Source organism: Podarcis erhardii (genome assembly GCF_964252035.2).
Source record: "Podarcis erhardii genome assembly, chromosome: 6".
Lineage (NCBI taxonomy): Eukaryota > Metazoa > Chordata > Lepidosauria > Squamata > Lacertidae > Podarcis > Podarcis erhardii.
In genome coordinates this window covers 50,400,612-50,415,742 of record NC_138510.1, presented here as the reverse complement: position 1 = coordinate 50,415,742, position 15,131 = coordinate 50,400,612, and the positions used below count along the sequence as shown (strand labels likewise).

The following is a 15,131-nucleotide window of genomic DNA, read 5'->3' as shown; positions in this document are numbered from 1 at the left end:
TGGAGTTAGGGAGGTCTGGAACTGCAAGGAGGTTCTCTACCACAGAGGATAGCAGTGGCAAGTCTGATTTGCACAGCCTTCCCTATTGCAGTGAGCAGGAGAATCAACCCTCCCCCCACTATAGGAAAATTGGGGTGCAGCAGCATGTAGTAGGACTGGCTCCTGTAGTTCCTGTCTCAGGAGGACCATGCAGGGCCATGTGTGAGGTGCTACCACCCCTGAAGTTCTACTCAACATATGTGGAAGAAGAGGAACTTTGTGGCTGTGGGAGGTGGAGGCAAAGGCCGTACACCAATTTCCACAGAAGAGTGGAATATAAAACGCCATTAGACTTGGAGGTTTCCGAGTACAGAATCATGCGTCTGAGATACAATTAGGATAAATTTAAGCCATCACAGTGGATCTTGCCATCAAATAAACAAGTTGTCTGGCCCTTCTTTAAAGTAGTATATTTAAGGCTTATACGGGTAAAGGTAAAGGACCCTTGGACGGTTAAGTCCAGTCAAAGGCGACTTTGGACTCTGGTGCTCATCTTGCTTTCAGGCCAAGGGTGCCAGTGTTTGTCCACAGACAGCTTTCCGGGTCATGTGGCCAGCGTGACTAAAGCGCTTCTGGCAGAACAGGACACCGTGACAAGTGCCAGAGTGCATGGAAACGCTGTTTACCTTCCCGCCGCAGCGGTACCTATTTATCTACTTGCACTGGTGCGCTTTCGAACTGCTAGGTTGGCAGGAGCTGGGACAGAGCAATGGGAGCTCACCCCTTTGTGCACACCCAGGGTGCTCTGTGGGTGAGTGAGGATTCGAGGCAACTTAGGAGGTGCTGGCTTGGTTTAATTCAGGAGGAAAACATATAAATGGGAGCAGATGCCTAAGTAGGCACAAGAAGAAAAATTTGGAAGGATCTGCTTTTTAAAAAGCTGCTTAAGAAGTTTGCACAAGTGACGTTCCCATCATTACAAATAAGGCATGTGCATTTTACACTGTTCCAATCCGATTGCCAATTGCAAGCATTTTTGTTTACATTTTGTTCTAATATTTCTTTCTGATTTGTCAGAATTCCAGCTTCTCTTTTTTATATAAAAAAAGAGAAGCAGGCGCTCATTTCCAAAGACTGGAAGAATGAGTTTGTAAAGACTAAGGCAGCATCTCCTAAATGCTTAGACCAAAAAGTGTCCAGTGCTAAAGTGACTTTTAAATATGCTTCAAAAAGTTCACCATTTTCCCTCTCCCATGTGTCAGTATCCTACGAGCCCCATTCTTCTTCCTCCTCTAACATTGCAGTTAAGACAGAATAGGGCAACCTGATATGTTTCTCTAAGCAGTTAACTTCTGCTGATGGGCTGGCCTGGTGTATGAAAATTAGGTAATCAAGTAATCCAACGTTCACATGATTTGTTGAGTCTTCTGTGAAGCTGTAGCAAATTTAAGCTGTTTAAGTTGTGGAATTCTGTTTCACAGTTGACTAAAAGCAGATTTAAAGGCAGCAGCTTCTATGTGGAAGCCACTGAAAAAAGCATTTTCCCACACTGGTACAGTCAAACCTTGGCTCCCAAACACCTCTGGTTCTGGAATGTTTTGGTTCCTGAATGCCGAAAACCCAGAAGTAAATGTTTTGGTTTTGGAATATTTTTTCAGAAGCCGAACATTCAACGCAGCTTCCGCTTGAGTGCAGGAAGCTCCTGCAACCGATTAGAAGCCGTGCCTCAGTTGTCAAACATTTCAGAAGCTGAATGGGCTTCCGGAACGGATTACGTTCAACAACCAAGGTTTGACTACTTGGACTACTGCAATACGCTCTATGTGGGGCTACCTTTGAAGGTGACCCGCAAACTGCAATTAACCCAGAATGCAGCAGCTAGACTGGTGACTGGGAGTGGCCACCGGGACCACATAACACCGGTCCTTAGAGATCTGCATTGGCTCCCAGTACATTTCCGAGCACAATTCAAAGTGTTGGTGTTGACCTTTAAAGCCCTAAATGGCCTTGGTCCTGTATACCTGAAGGAGCATCTCCACCCCCATCGTTCAGCCCGGACACGGAGATCCAGCGCAGAGGGCCTTCTGGCGGTTCCCTCATTGTGAGAAGTGAGGTTACAGGAAACCAGACAGAGGGCTTTCTCGGTAGTGGCGCCCACCCTGTGGATCACCCTCCCTTCAGATGTGAAGGAAATAAGCAGCTATCCTATCTTTAAAAGACATCTGAATGCAGCCCTGTTTAGGGAAGTTTTTAATACAGTGGTACCTCAGGTTAAGTACTTAATTTTTTCCGGAGGTCCGTTCCTAACCTGAAACTGTTCTTAACCACTTTAGCTAATGGGGCCTCCTGCTGCTGCCGCGCCGCCGGAGCACGATTTCTGTTTTCATCCTGAAGCAAAGTTCTTAACTTGAAGCCCTATTTCTGGGTTAGCGGAGTCTGTAACCTGAAGCGTATGTAACCCAAGGTACCACTGTATTTAATGCTGTATTGTTTTTAACACTTGATTGGGAGCAGCCCAGAGTGGCTGGGGAAACTTCAGCTAGATGGGCAAGGTATAAATAAATAAATTATTATTATTATTATTATTATTATTATTATTATTATTATTATTGACTGTACTTCATGAAGCAGATATCCTTAGCCTCTGTGCTGGCATCTACACTTACAACATCTACATGCCAGACTTCCACAGCTCAGGTAGTGGCTGCATGTGTCAAGATCTCTTTAAATGTTACAGAACACAGTTGCTACTAACATTAGCGCAGGCAGTTTATATACTATAATCTGCTCAGGCTAGCTTATAGAGCTGCTCAGGCAACTCGCTGCTGCTTCCAGAATGTGTCCGGTGTCACTGGAATTCAGGGTGTCGGTGGGTGTCTCCAAACCCCAGACAGAGCGAGGAGATGGCAAGTTATTTTCTGCATTTGAAGGAAGGAATGGAACTCTGTAGGACCAGCTTTCTTCCCCCAACCTCTCACAGTGCCCAGTGCTATGGTCTGACACCCCACAATACAGTAAGAGACCCAGCTAAACCAGGAATAGGCATGACCAAACACAAAACAAACCCGGACAATAAGGGAGCGTATCCTCTCATATTCTGGCGTCAGCTCCACCTAGTGAGATAACAGAGGCTGTTTGTAGCTATGACCTTGAGAAGGGTTGTTGAGCAGCGTGCAGGCAGGAACCAAGATGCTCTCCATTTCAGAAACCAAAGCTATGCCTGCTGCAGAAGTACTGCTCAAAAGGTTGCCATTCCTACCTTGCGGGAAGGGTACAGGCTGGCATTTCTAATCCTCACATATATTCAAGAGTAGGGGAAGCCTCTCTTGCCTGGGTCAAGTATGTCTAGATCTTCAGGAGAAGGCCTGCCTTCTGCTACTCAGAGATCCTGGGGGCAACGCCCAAGTCCTGAAGGAAGCTTAAAGCTCAGTGCGGCGCAAAAGGATAGTGGCAATCATTGTTTCTCTCTGCTGAGGCACAGCATAAGCAAGCAAACACAATGGGGAAGATTACCAAGCCACAGCCAAGGGAAAACATGGCCTTATTGAGTCCTCAAGCTCAACTCCTACACCCCCTTCTCAAGGGATTCCATGCATGTGTATTTCAATATCTTCTATATCCATCCAGTTCTGACCTCCAGGGCAAGAGAGTGAACATAGCAATATTACCTGTGAGTTGACAGTCTGCCCCATGGGGATTCGTGAGCACTCCAGTGCGTACTGCTTCACACAGAAATAGCAGCCCTAAGGAGAACAGCACCGGATGAGATATTGGCTTTTATCTGCCCCTAACAACTACACACCGGCATCTTCAATGTTAACTACTGCTTTAAAAACTGTTTAGAGGTGGTATTCCTGCTTTCATTCAGGACAGGCTGTCTCAACCTGTATCCCTCTCCCAATGCCCATTGAGTGTGTGTCAGTTGAGTGGTTAGCCATACCTTTAACTTAGACCCACCTCACCCAACCAGCCTATGAGCACTTGCGATGGCTGCTTCCCCTTAAACAAACTGGTCTGGCCTGTTGTGCTTAGCACGGAAGGAAAACCTGTTTCCACTCACCTGGAAAGCTAGCTCCATGAGCACGATGCCCCCAGGCAGAGCTCTCTGCAAGTGGTACGTGGTGACAGGAGGGCTGGCGCTCTGGAAAAGAAGCATTTGTGCTGAAACAAGCTCTGGGACCCTTTGTTGATGCCTAGGGAACATGCTCCACCCCTCTTTCCAATGGCCAAGCCCCCTCTCCCTGCCAGAAGGTCCCCCCAGTCCCCCCAACTCAAAAAGCCAGGCTGCTCACCTTGGGGCTCCCCTCCGCCTTTGGCCTGGTGTATGAGAAAGAGGCCCGGCCCTCAATGCCCATTGCTGCCAGAGCTCGGATCCTGCTGGTGCTGCTGAAGAGCAGAAGAGAGACAGGGAGGGGGGAGATTAAGGATCTACAAGGGTGTGCTGGCAACACATCTTGATGCAAGGGAGGTTAGAAACAGACTTGGATCTGCGAGCAAACACCCCATCATATTTCTTCTATGACAAACTTCCCATGGAGCTGCTGCTGATTCTCCCTCCTCTAAGCAAGCATGTCCATGGCTGCTATAAACTTCCTGCTGCCCAAAGCAGCATTGCCATCATTATTCTTAACCTGACGTCTTACCCACCCTTCACCTTAAGGCAGGGGTTGGCAACCTAAGGCCCATGGGCCACCAGTGGCCCATGGGGGTTGTTTAACCGGCCTATGGACCCCCGCCGCCCGCTTGGGGACCCCTGCCGCCCACTCGGTCAGCTCCCGTGCACAGCGCTAAACCAGTGCAGAGCAGAGCGGGGACTGCCTTCCGCGATGCTGGCTGGCTTCCCATTGGCTGCAGGAAGCTCCTGCACCCAATGGGAAGCTGCGCACGCCTCCTCTGCACCGGAAATAGCGTTTGCATATGCGTGCACACTCCGGCCCACTGCGGCGTCTGGGGGACCGGGAACCAGCCCAAGCCACAAAAACTTTGCCGACCCTGCCATAAAGTGTCAGAGTTACAGCTACCTGAAGGTATAATATCAAAAACTGTTTTGGACGAATTACAGTCGCCACAATAGGGTGGATCCATATATTTACTGCTACCACTTGTGCCCTCCTGACAATCCCCACTGACCTGCGGGTGGGGGACGGCGGGCGCACCTGCACCACAATGAAGCCCATGCTCTGCAGGTACTGGATGTACTGCTGCAGGAAAGTGTGGCACAGCTCCAGCAGCCAGGCCTCATCCTTGGTCCGACATGGCAGCCCCTCTGCGGAGTCACAGCTGTGGCTGCGGTCCCTACCGGATGCCGTGGAGTCATTTGAACGGTGTCGCTTCTGAATGGCAAAGGAGTAATGGGAGAATTGGCATTTTTCCTCTGAGTGGGCAAGAGAAAAAGTGCCTTAGAGGAAGGGTGGCTAGCTGCCTGTTCAGGAGGTGGAGTGGCCTTCCAAGCACATTTTTCTGTCCTACCCCCAAGACCCCACTGAATTTTGCAGCGAGGCAAAAAGTCCTCCCCCCTCTCCCAATTCCAGTCATCAGATCAATAATTTAATGGGCAGGGAGAGCCTATACCCCACTTCTCAGATGATGCGCATGTACATTTGTGTGGGGCACCTTTGTGGTCTCAGGAGGGTTGGGCAAAGAGTGCATGTAGCTCAGGTGTAAAAAAAATATTAGCCACTCCTGCCTTAGAGTAATATTTGTGCTTTCAGTTTTCATCCAATGCCTTTAAAAAAGGAGCTGTGGAAGGGGGAGATTATTGGTTTGCTCCTGTTCTTATTTTTATTATGGATTTTGTGTTTTTCAATATTGTGTTTTCATGTTGTGAACTGCCCTGAGATCTGCCAGTACAGGGCGGTATACAAATTTAATTAATTTAATAATAAAAAATCAAACCCACCCCCAGAAATCAGCTTTGATAAAACTTGGGGATACATACAGAGCGGGGTCCTGCCCCACTCCTAGCCCCCAAAGGCTAGGAGACACTCAACTCCGTCACCTAGGTTCTGCCAAGCTCCTTCTAACCCATGGGAAAGGCCTCTTAAGTGTCTCCTCGGCTGCCTCTTCCTGGTATAGCCGGGGAGAAAAGAAATAGGAGTATAGCGTCTAGATCAAGGGAAGTAATAGTGCCACTGTATTCTGCTCTGGTCAGACCTCACCTGGAGTACTGTGTCCAGTTCTGGGCACCACAGTTCAAGAAGGACACTGACAAACTGCAACGTGTCCAGAGGAGGGCAACCAAAATGGTCAAAGGCCTGGAAACGATGCCTTATGAGGAACGGCTAAGGGAGCTGGGCATGTTTAGCCTGGAGAAGAGGAGGTTAAGGGATGATATGATAGCCATGTTCAAATATATAAAAGGATGTCACATAGAGGAGGGAGAAAGGTTGTTTTCTGCTGCTCCAGAGAAGCGGACATGGAGCAATGGATCCAAACTACAAGAAAGAAGATTACACCTAAACATTAGGAAGAACTTCCTGACAGTAAGAGCTGTTTGACAGTGGAATTTGCTGCCAAGGAGTGTGGTGGAGTCTCCTTCTTTGGAGGTCTTTAAGCAGAGGCTTGACAAGCATATGTCAGGAGTGCTCTGATGGTGTTTCCTGCTTGGCAGGGGGTTGGACTCGATGGCCCTTGTGGTCTCTTCCAACTCTATGATTCTATGATTCTATGAAATATGGGAGGGAGGAATGACAGCATTATGAAGGACTCTCTCCCCTCTCCCCACCCCCCACTTCACCTTCCCCTCCGGCTTGTTCTGCTGGTCAGCCTGAATCTGTTGCCGGAAGGTGGGATCGAAGAGCAACGGCGTGGCACAATAATGGACCAGGCGGGAGGACTGCTTCAGCGTTTCCAGATCTGCAAGCTGCACAGACACAGACACAGACACAGGAGGTTAACTATGACAGGTCTCCAGGCCCATTCCATATGGCTATGGAGAGCCAGTGTGGTATAGTGGTTAAGAGCGGTAGACTCGTAATCTGGTGAACCGGGTTCGAGTCTCTGCTCCTCCACATGCAGCTGCTGGGTGACCTTGGGCTAGTCACACTTCTTTGAAGTCTCTCAGCCCCACTCACCTCACAGAGTGTTTGTTGTGGGGGAGGAAGGGAAAGGAGAATGTTAGCCGCTTTGAGACTCCTTCGGGTAGTGATAAAGCAGGATATCAAATCCAAATCCAAACTCTATTACTGCCCCAAAGTGCCAACCCTGGCCATATAAAAACTTTGGGAGACTAAAAAGTGGAGCTGGTAGAGTTACACAGTGATCATGAACTCATTTCCCAAGGATTTTGCTCCTGCCCATAGAAAACATATGCAAGCATGGCATTGGCAGCTTGACAACACAGCTCCGATCTTGTGGTATTTAGATGACGTGACCATTTCTGAAAGCATTGGGGGGGGGGGCTGTCAATGACTAAGAGCCACGATGGCTCTGCTCTTCCTTCACAGCTGGAGGCAGCGATGCTTCCGAATACCGGTTGCTAGAAGCCACGGGAGGGGAGAAGGCTCTTGTGCTCTAATCCTGCTTGCAGACATGCCCTAAGCCTAATGTTTCCTTTGAAGTTCCATATGAAGCGATGCATTAACTTATTAAAACAAAGACCCACCTCATCCCCATTAAGAGAGGCTGCTAAGAGAAGCACGCACAGCCCAGTTTCATTTCTCTATCCTTGTGAGATTCGACACTCACATGCTCACGTCAGCTTATTATGCAAGATGACATGTCTTACCTACCTCAGCCTAGATAGAAACATCCCGTGAGCATGGTAGGGATAGCATCTGAGGCACCTTACGTCACCTTCTCAATTTACACTACAAAACAGCTGCTTACATGGTACATATTCTCATCTGTCGGCAATAATGAGTGATCATAGAAGGGAACGGCCTTCATGTCACTCCACCTGACCTTCCCTGAACATAGCCAAGAACGAAGTAGCGCAGTGCACAAACAGACCTTCTCAGGGCAGGTACAATTTCCACTGGAAGCAGTGGCACTTGTGCACTCCTGTTGTGTCCTCCACAACACGCAACCCCACCCAACATCCCATAACCTCAGATCAGCTGCTGAAGGTGGGAGGAGGAATTGTGCAGATGCCTTCCATGTGCGAAGCATTAACAGTGTCTTGGGTTGTGCTTTTTTAAAAGGTCCTGTAGCTTCATATGATGTTGCCTTTTCCTGGGGAAGAAGACCCCATGCCACCTTCCCTCTCACTGTTTCCCAAGAACAAGCCCCACCCCAATATTTGGGAAGCAGTGTCAAGGCCCTGGCACCTAAGTGCTGCCCACATCCCAGCCGCTTTCCCACCCCCTTGAAAAACCACAACTCACAGTGATGGGCATGTTGGACTGTGCAGACCGCTGTTGCCACGTCACAAAGAGATTCTCAATTTTCATCTGTTTCTCCAGCTCTGTGGAACAGGAGTAAAGGCTGAGGAGAGCAGGACCAGAGCCCCAGGGCCCTTCCTCCAACAAGACCTCGTTTTCTGGCAAGCTTTCCCTGCAGACAACTCAAGCCACTTCACTGTTTCACATCAGCTCACATATGCACAGCAGACTGAGAGAGAATGGCTCCACTCTAATCCATTCCTTTCCACCCTGTTCACTCTTACAGCTTGTCACAGCCTTGCTTTTGGCTGCCCTGGTAAATCCCTCATTGGCAAAGACTTGTGCGAAGATCCTAAGAGCCGTAACAGCCCATTACGATACAGCTGCAGGGAGTGCAGTCCTTTGTCCCTGTCCTCCCACTTACCTTTCCGCTCCATGCTCTTGATCTCCAGAAACTGAGCTCCGTGCTGGGCCACACGATCGAGCGTGGCCATCTCTGGGCTATGAAGGGTAGGCTGGTTGACTGAGACGTCTCGGAGGGCCTCGTCGAAGGGCACCATATCCGGAGGGAAGTGCAGAGGCTGCAGGATGCGGGCAGAGCTGCCGAGGCGACCGGGCTCCCTGCCTGCGGGGACGCTAGGGCTCCGGATCAGGAGATCCACATCCAGTGTTGAGTTCAGGAAGGGATTTTGCTCCTGAATAGAGATAATCAATGAGAGCCAGTTGTGGACAGAGCGCCCTGCACACAGGAATGCACAAAGCAGGGCGTACCTGTTTGCTGTCCTCATGCCACGGGGTGTCCATGTAGCAGTAGTGATGGAAGAGCCCAAGCTTCTGGCTGATCAGGCAGTGCACCACATGGGCGCGGGCATTCTGCCACTGCAGCAAGCGGGTGAGGGAGCTGCTCAGGGCATTGCCCTGGTCCACCGACCAGTTGTAAGTATGCAGCACCAGCTGGAGGGGGAAAGGGAAGTAATGCAAGACCAGACTCAGGCTGCTGATCAAGACTGGGACAGCTCTCAAGCTCTATTATTATTATTATTATTATTATTATTATTATTATTATTATTTACACTTTTCAAGTTTATACATTTGACTGATTTTACAATCATTTTGAAATTTCAAAACTTGATTTCCTTCCCTCTCTTTCTGCGGTTCCTTAAATGTATTTTTAATATCTTCTGCATATCCAAATTAACTTAATTTGCTCATTTATTCATCTACTTTAAATATATACGCTTACGAAACTGCACGTTATTACAATAATCCTGCCAATGTTCTTATCTGTTTACAATTTTTCTGTAAATACTCAATAAACCATTTCCATTCTCTTATAAAAAGTCTGTTATCTTGATTTCTTATTCTTCCAGTAAGTTTTGCCATTTCTGCATATTCCATAAGTATTTGTACCTATTCTTCCTTTGCTGGGACTTCTGCTTCTTTCCATTTTTTGGACGACTCCCAAGTTCTAACTGAGCCCAGAGGTTTTGCAGGGGCTGCATCACTAACTCAGCCGATACCCACCTTTTTGTCAATGATCTCCATGAAAAGGAATCTTTGCCGGGGAGCTACATCGCAGCTTTTCTCTGCAGACCCAAGCTCAGTGGCCTCAAAACGCTGTAATCCCTTGGTGGCTGAATGAGACAAGACATCACCACAAAGCTGAGTTCAGTTTGCGAGATTCCTGCCTATACGCAGAGATACTAAAAAAAACCTGCTTCCCCTTTCTGGCTCCCCACTCTCAACTCACCTTGCTCTGTGCTGCAGTGCCACTGGTGGAAGCTGCGTCCAAGCAGGGCGAAGTGTCGAATGACAGCTGGCCGAGTGCTGGTGCTTGGTGTCAGGGAATGTGGTACAAAGGACGCCCCTTGGGGACCACTGCAGCAGGGGACAAGCAGCTAAGTCAAGGCACAAGAACACCCGTCCTATAGACCCAGTCCCCTCTCCTAAACGTAACATTCCCACCCTGCTAAGGAAGCACCCCATTTCCAGTGGCTGCCTCTCAGCTGATCTACCAAGCTACTCTTCAAGGGAGCACAGCCTCAGCACCTACCTGACTTTTTCAAACACTTTGACAGTGGTGTCATTTGCCAAAGTAGTGACTAGGTTCACTACCTCAAGCATGATGGAGGGGAGCAGGAAGCGGGACACACTTTCCGTGGCACATTGCTGCACTGAGGGACACCCTGCAGAGGGAAATACAAAGCGGGTCACTGGTTTTGCTGCACCAAAGCATTATTTATATATATAAAAAAAGATTGGACCATTTTGTGGCACCATCAGCCTGGTGGTTGCTGTCCTGAGTCAAAATATCCAACAAGGGGGGATGGAGCCAAACCAATCAGCACTCACTGCACCTGCATTCATTCCTGCATCTATTGGAAAGAGAGACCTGTACCCAGAGCTTGCATGAACCTTTCCATGTTCTAGGTCAAAAAGCCCCGTATTCCATGCTCAGAATAGTATAAGCAGAGAGACAGGGAAGCATGTGGTCAAAAAGAAAGGAGCATATGCTCAACAGGGTACACAAGCCAAAGCCACACCTATTTGCTCTTAATCTGGTTTCTGAGCCTTAACCAATTAACCTCATGTTTGCAAGCTTTGCTCCCCAAACAGAGAGGTTAGACATGGGTCAATACCTAATGCTAGTCATCCTCAGAATAGATCCATTTAATCAATGGACTTAAGTTACTTAGTGTACCGCCATTCAGTCTAATGGGTCTAACGCCACCACTTATGTCTTAGTTGGGTATCGCCCATGGGGCTCTGCTTCCTTTCTAAGAAACTCAGGATCTCATATTCTTCATGATCACAAAATTGAAGGTAGAATCTCTCCATGCTGAGTGAAGGTGGGACCAGCTGAGGCACTGAAGGATTAGGGCACAGACTAAGTACATACCCAGGCGGTTCATGAATGCCATCCAGGACTGGCAGGTCTGGCTGAAAATTGGATGCAGGACTCCGACATCCCCCTCCTCTAGCTGGCAGGCCTGGCGCCTGGGAAGAGGAGATCCAAGGTTAAAATCAAAGGGAAAGAACGAGGACCCTGGGAAGTATAAAGCCAGGCCCCTGAAGTGTGTGAAAGGTTACAGTGCCCAGAAGCCAGCAGCCATAATCCTGCACAATCCGTACTCAGCAGCACCAACGCTGTCCTCGCAGTATGCAGGGAGGGTCAGCCTTGGGGGTGTGGGAAGGAGTTTTTCTGTGCATGCAGAAGCACACACAATCCAGTTCATAGATTAAAGGCTGGGTTTTGGACTGAGGCATTTCCCCTCCCCACAAGGTGGATTAAGAGGGTGGGGAAAGACTGCCAGGATGCTTGCCTCTGGGCCTGCCCCTGCTCGGAAGCTGCCACAACACGTTCGTGGCTCGAGGGCTGTTTCACACTCTCGGTCTTGTGGCGGCGGCGGGTTCGGCTCTCTTCAGGCCGCTCCAGTACTATGTCATCCGTGGTCTTGGGGCTCCCTTGCTCTACCGCCTCTGGTTTGCTCTGGGGAAAAAACAAAACAGGGTCATGAAGAGACAGAGAAAGAAATGCATGGGCCTATTTCCCATTTCTCTGGCACAGATGGTTTCAGGCCAGCAAGGATCTGTATTGCACAAGCTTTTTTAAAATATATATAGCACTTTATTTATACAATAACCCCCCTGAGGTTTGACTGTGGGTCAAAGTGGTCCTCAGCCCCAAGGCGGCTAGGCATCCTTATCCTAATACATTAATTGCAGTGGGTGGAGACTGTGGCTATCATCTGTAACATGCTTACTAGGACGTAAGTCACAACAGACACAGGGAAATTTGCTTAAACAGGCACAGGGTTGCACTGTGAGACCAGAGGGCTTGCCTGAAGCTCCTTCATGGACCTCATGGCAGAGCAGATCATATTCTTAGCTACTATGCCGGAGAAAAGCCATATATGATCCAACAAGCTAGGAAAATAAAGGAGCACGCTTGCCTGGCATGACAAAAAACAGAGATATTAGTAAACATCTGACAGACCACAACCCATGGCTGGTGAACTGTGTTTCACTTGGGGGTTGTAAGTTAGTGCAGGCTGGCACTTTGCTGTAACAGTTCTTGAATCCAGAGCTCTTGGTTCTAGGCTCTCTCTTTCTCACCACACCCAGAGCATACATATCCCACCGCCATCTTCCCTGGACAGAGTCCTTACCCGCATGTCCCAGAAGCTTCGTCTCCCCAACTTGTTGGTGGGTGTGACCGGCTCACCAGCAGCTGCAGTGGGCACAGTGAAATGCGGGGCAGGTGGACACGCTCCTCGACGCCTGCCAGGCGGCGTCAACCCTTTGGTTTCTGACATCGTCCGGCGCAGGCTTCCGACACTCCCTGGAAACTCTGGCTCAGCAGATGGATCGACACACAGTGGGTTGGGCAGCACACGGAACTCCATGAGGGCGTCGCAGAGGGCATGGCGCAGAGCACTGCGCAGCCTTTCGGAGAGCTGCAGCAGGCTGATGTTGCCCTTCTCCCAAATGTCCAGGCGCACCAGAGGACAGAGTGCTTTGGAGGAAAAGCAGCGTCAAGAGGATGTATCTTGGAAAAGGCAAGGGCAATGCTGGTCTCTTACCAGCCAGGCTCCCTAGGCAAGCCGATTCAAGCCCAATTACTTTGCCCATCTGATGGCACCGTTCCCAGAGAGCAGACAGAAGCCCTGCCTTCTCACCTGGCTGTGACGTGCCAGGCTCAGCCTGGTGCTTAGTGACAGCTGTCAAGCTCTCGAAATCTGCCTCCTGGAGAAAGGATGTGCTCAGCAATGCGGTGGGTGGTCTCACCCAGCGAGTCAATGAGATGGGATTTCCACGGTCGTCCACGAAGGATAGGGCAATGCATGCAATGCCTGCAGGGGGAAAGTCAAAGGGCCACTTGAGTCCCAGAGGCCCAGCCCTCCACTAGCATAGAGCTCCTAGGAGACCACAGCCTCAGGGAACTTGTTACAGACACACAGCCATCCTTTGGAATGCAACTCAGGGTGATTAAAAAAAAAAAGTAATGTGGAAACAAGTCACAGGTGGGAAGGAGGGGTCGGGGTGGAAGACATGTAGCCAAGGAAGACACCACAATCACAGAGATAGGGAAGAGGCCTGCACTTGCTGGGGATGTGGGTTGCAAGCTGTCATCTGAAGGAAAGGATGCATTCATCACAGGTTCAGCAAAGCCCAACCAGCAAAAGCACCAAGGACAGGACAGGAGACAGATCACATCTCTCTGGGTTCATTTCCTGGTGCAGCAAGCAGCTCAGCCCCTGCACTGTGCCAAGAGGCAGCTCCAGCTTGCACTGCTGTGCAGTGTGATCATGCCAGGAATCCCTCAGAAAAGTGGGAGGTGGAAGTTCCATGGAATAAATGAGGGGGCACCATTTGGGCTCTTCTAACCTTCCTTCTGACTGCTGATGTGCCACATTGATTAATGCCCAGGGGAGGAGAAAGGGGAAGGCAAGGTGGTTGCACTAGGAATCACACACTGCCAGGGATGACGTCTTACTGACATTTTCATGAAAACATGCAGAAAGATATGCAAGGATTTAAGGGCTCAGGACCTGGACACCATCCCCATCAGCACTGTAGGCTTCTAAATGGAAAACTAACAAGTCACAGGCAGAAGTAGAGAGTCTCCCACTAAGCAGAAGGTGGGCACGACATTGGCAAAGGCACTGTATACCATATCATCTCATTCAGAAGATGGCACCCATAGGTCCCTATCTTCAAGGAGGCTCCCAGCATGCACCCTGTCAGCTTTACCTCTGCATGGGGGTCACATGGAAGGAAAATGAATGCTTGCAGTAGTGCCTGCTGAGAAGGGAAGTCTACTCCAGGCTTACAGCAATTGTCCCCACAGATGTAATTCTCCCTGCTCTCAATGAACTTGGCAGCCAGATGAGAACAGAGGGAAAGAAGGAAGGGCGAGCGGCATTAACTGTCTCCCTGCCAATCATATAATCCCAAGACCAGGTGGTTTCTTACATTCAGCTACCTAAATAGCTACAGAACAGCCATAGCCCGCAACTAGAAAGCTTGCTAACAAAGACACAAGGGATCAAGTGAGCCAATTCCCATGCTACTGAATGAAGCAACTTCCACCTCTAGTACTCTAGGTAAATATGGCACAGATAAAATGTTCTGCCTGGTCCCCAATATGAAAATTACTCAGACCAATTATAAGGGTGTTTACTGTGCATCCCCAAATGTGCACCAGGGTCAGTCATCTCAATCTATCCATCAGCTGATGTCACCAGCTGCAACATCACAGCCTCACGGAGCTCTTCTCCCAGCTTCAAGTTTATGCAAGAGATTTTACTAATCCCAAGGTACAAAACGAGGCGCCACAACAAATAATGCTCCATAAATGTATCCAACTTTTCTGAAACACACAAGACCTTTCGCTCCCACAACTAAGGAGGCTATGACAGAAGTGAAATTCTCTCTGTGTGTGTGTCTGAAAGCAAATAGCAAATTTGCAACCATTTCTATCTGGAGTCAGTGTGATTTCTTTAACCCGAGTCTCATCTCCAATGTGGGGGGATGGGGGTGGCCAAAGCATATGGGTTAGGAAACTACTCAATGGAAAAGATGTGGGTGGCTACACAGAAGGGGGAAAGTGGGTGATACAGGAGGCATCAGAGCAGAAGCCAGAACAACAGCAGGCACAAGGTCAAAATGAGGATGGGAGCAGCGCTGGAAAAAGTACAGTGGACCACTGGAATCTACAGAAACTACCTTGAAACTGGGAAGGTGGAAACAGGTGCTGCACAAGATCCAGCATGGAACCTACATGACAGAAGAATGTTCAGACACACTTTGAGGTGATGCGTTACCCAC

At 49.2% G+C, this 15,131-nt stretch overlaps 2 protein-coding genes across 3 annotated transcripts in view; one reads left to right on the top strand and one right to left on the bottom strand.

Annotated features, from left to right (window-relative positions):
* MED8 (mediator complex subunit 8) overlaps positions 1-15,131 on the top strand; it is a 245,683-nt gene that overhangs the window by 142,254 nt on the left and 88,298 nt on the right. The gene's annotated exons all lie outside the window — the stretch shown is intronic.
* The window catches only part of SZT2 (SZT2 subunit of KICSTOR complex), an 86,213-nt gene that overhangs the window by 7,008 nt on the left and 64,074 nt on the right, over positions 1-15,131 (bottom strand). The window contains exons 50-65 of one of the 2 annotated variants that reach the window (XM_081865620.1): positions 15,030-15,080; positions 12,980-13,153; positions 12,470-12,816; positions 11,624-11,790; positions 11,200-11,297; positions 10,354-10,486; positions 10,051-10,178; positions 9,825-9,934; positions 9,072-9,254; positions 8,725-8,995; positions 8,304-8,383; positions 6,716-6,841; positions 5,110-5,312; positions 4,272-4,365; positions 4,040-4,120; positions 3,648-3,722 (exon numbers count right to left, since the gene is read on the bottom strand). In XM_081865620.1, coding sequence (XP_081721746.1) covers positions 3,648-3,722; positions 4,040-4,120; positions 4,272-4,365; positions 5,110-5,312; positions 6,716-6,841; positions 8,304-8,383; positions 8,725-8,995; positions 9,072-9,254; positions 9,825-9,934; positions 10,051-10,178; positions 10,354-10,486; positions 11,200-11,297; positions 11,624-11,790; positions 12,470-12,816; positions 12,980-13,153; positions 15,030-15,080 — 2,321 coding nt within the window. The remainder of the gene's footprint in view (positions 1-3,647; positions 3,723-4,039; positions 4,121-4,271; positions 4,366-5,109; positions 5,313-6,715; positions 6,842-8,303; positions 8,384-8,724; positions 8,996-9,071; positions 9,255-9,824; positions 9,935-10,050; positions 10,179-10,353; positions 10,487-11,199; positions 11,298-11,623; positions 11,791-12,469; positions 12,817-12,979; positions 13,154-15,029; positions 15,081-15,131) is intronic. The other variant, XM_081865619.1, reaches the window with a different exon arrangement.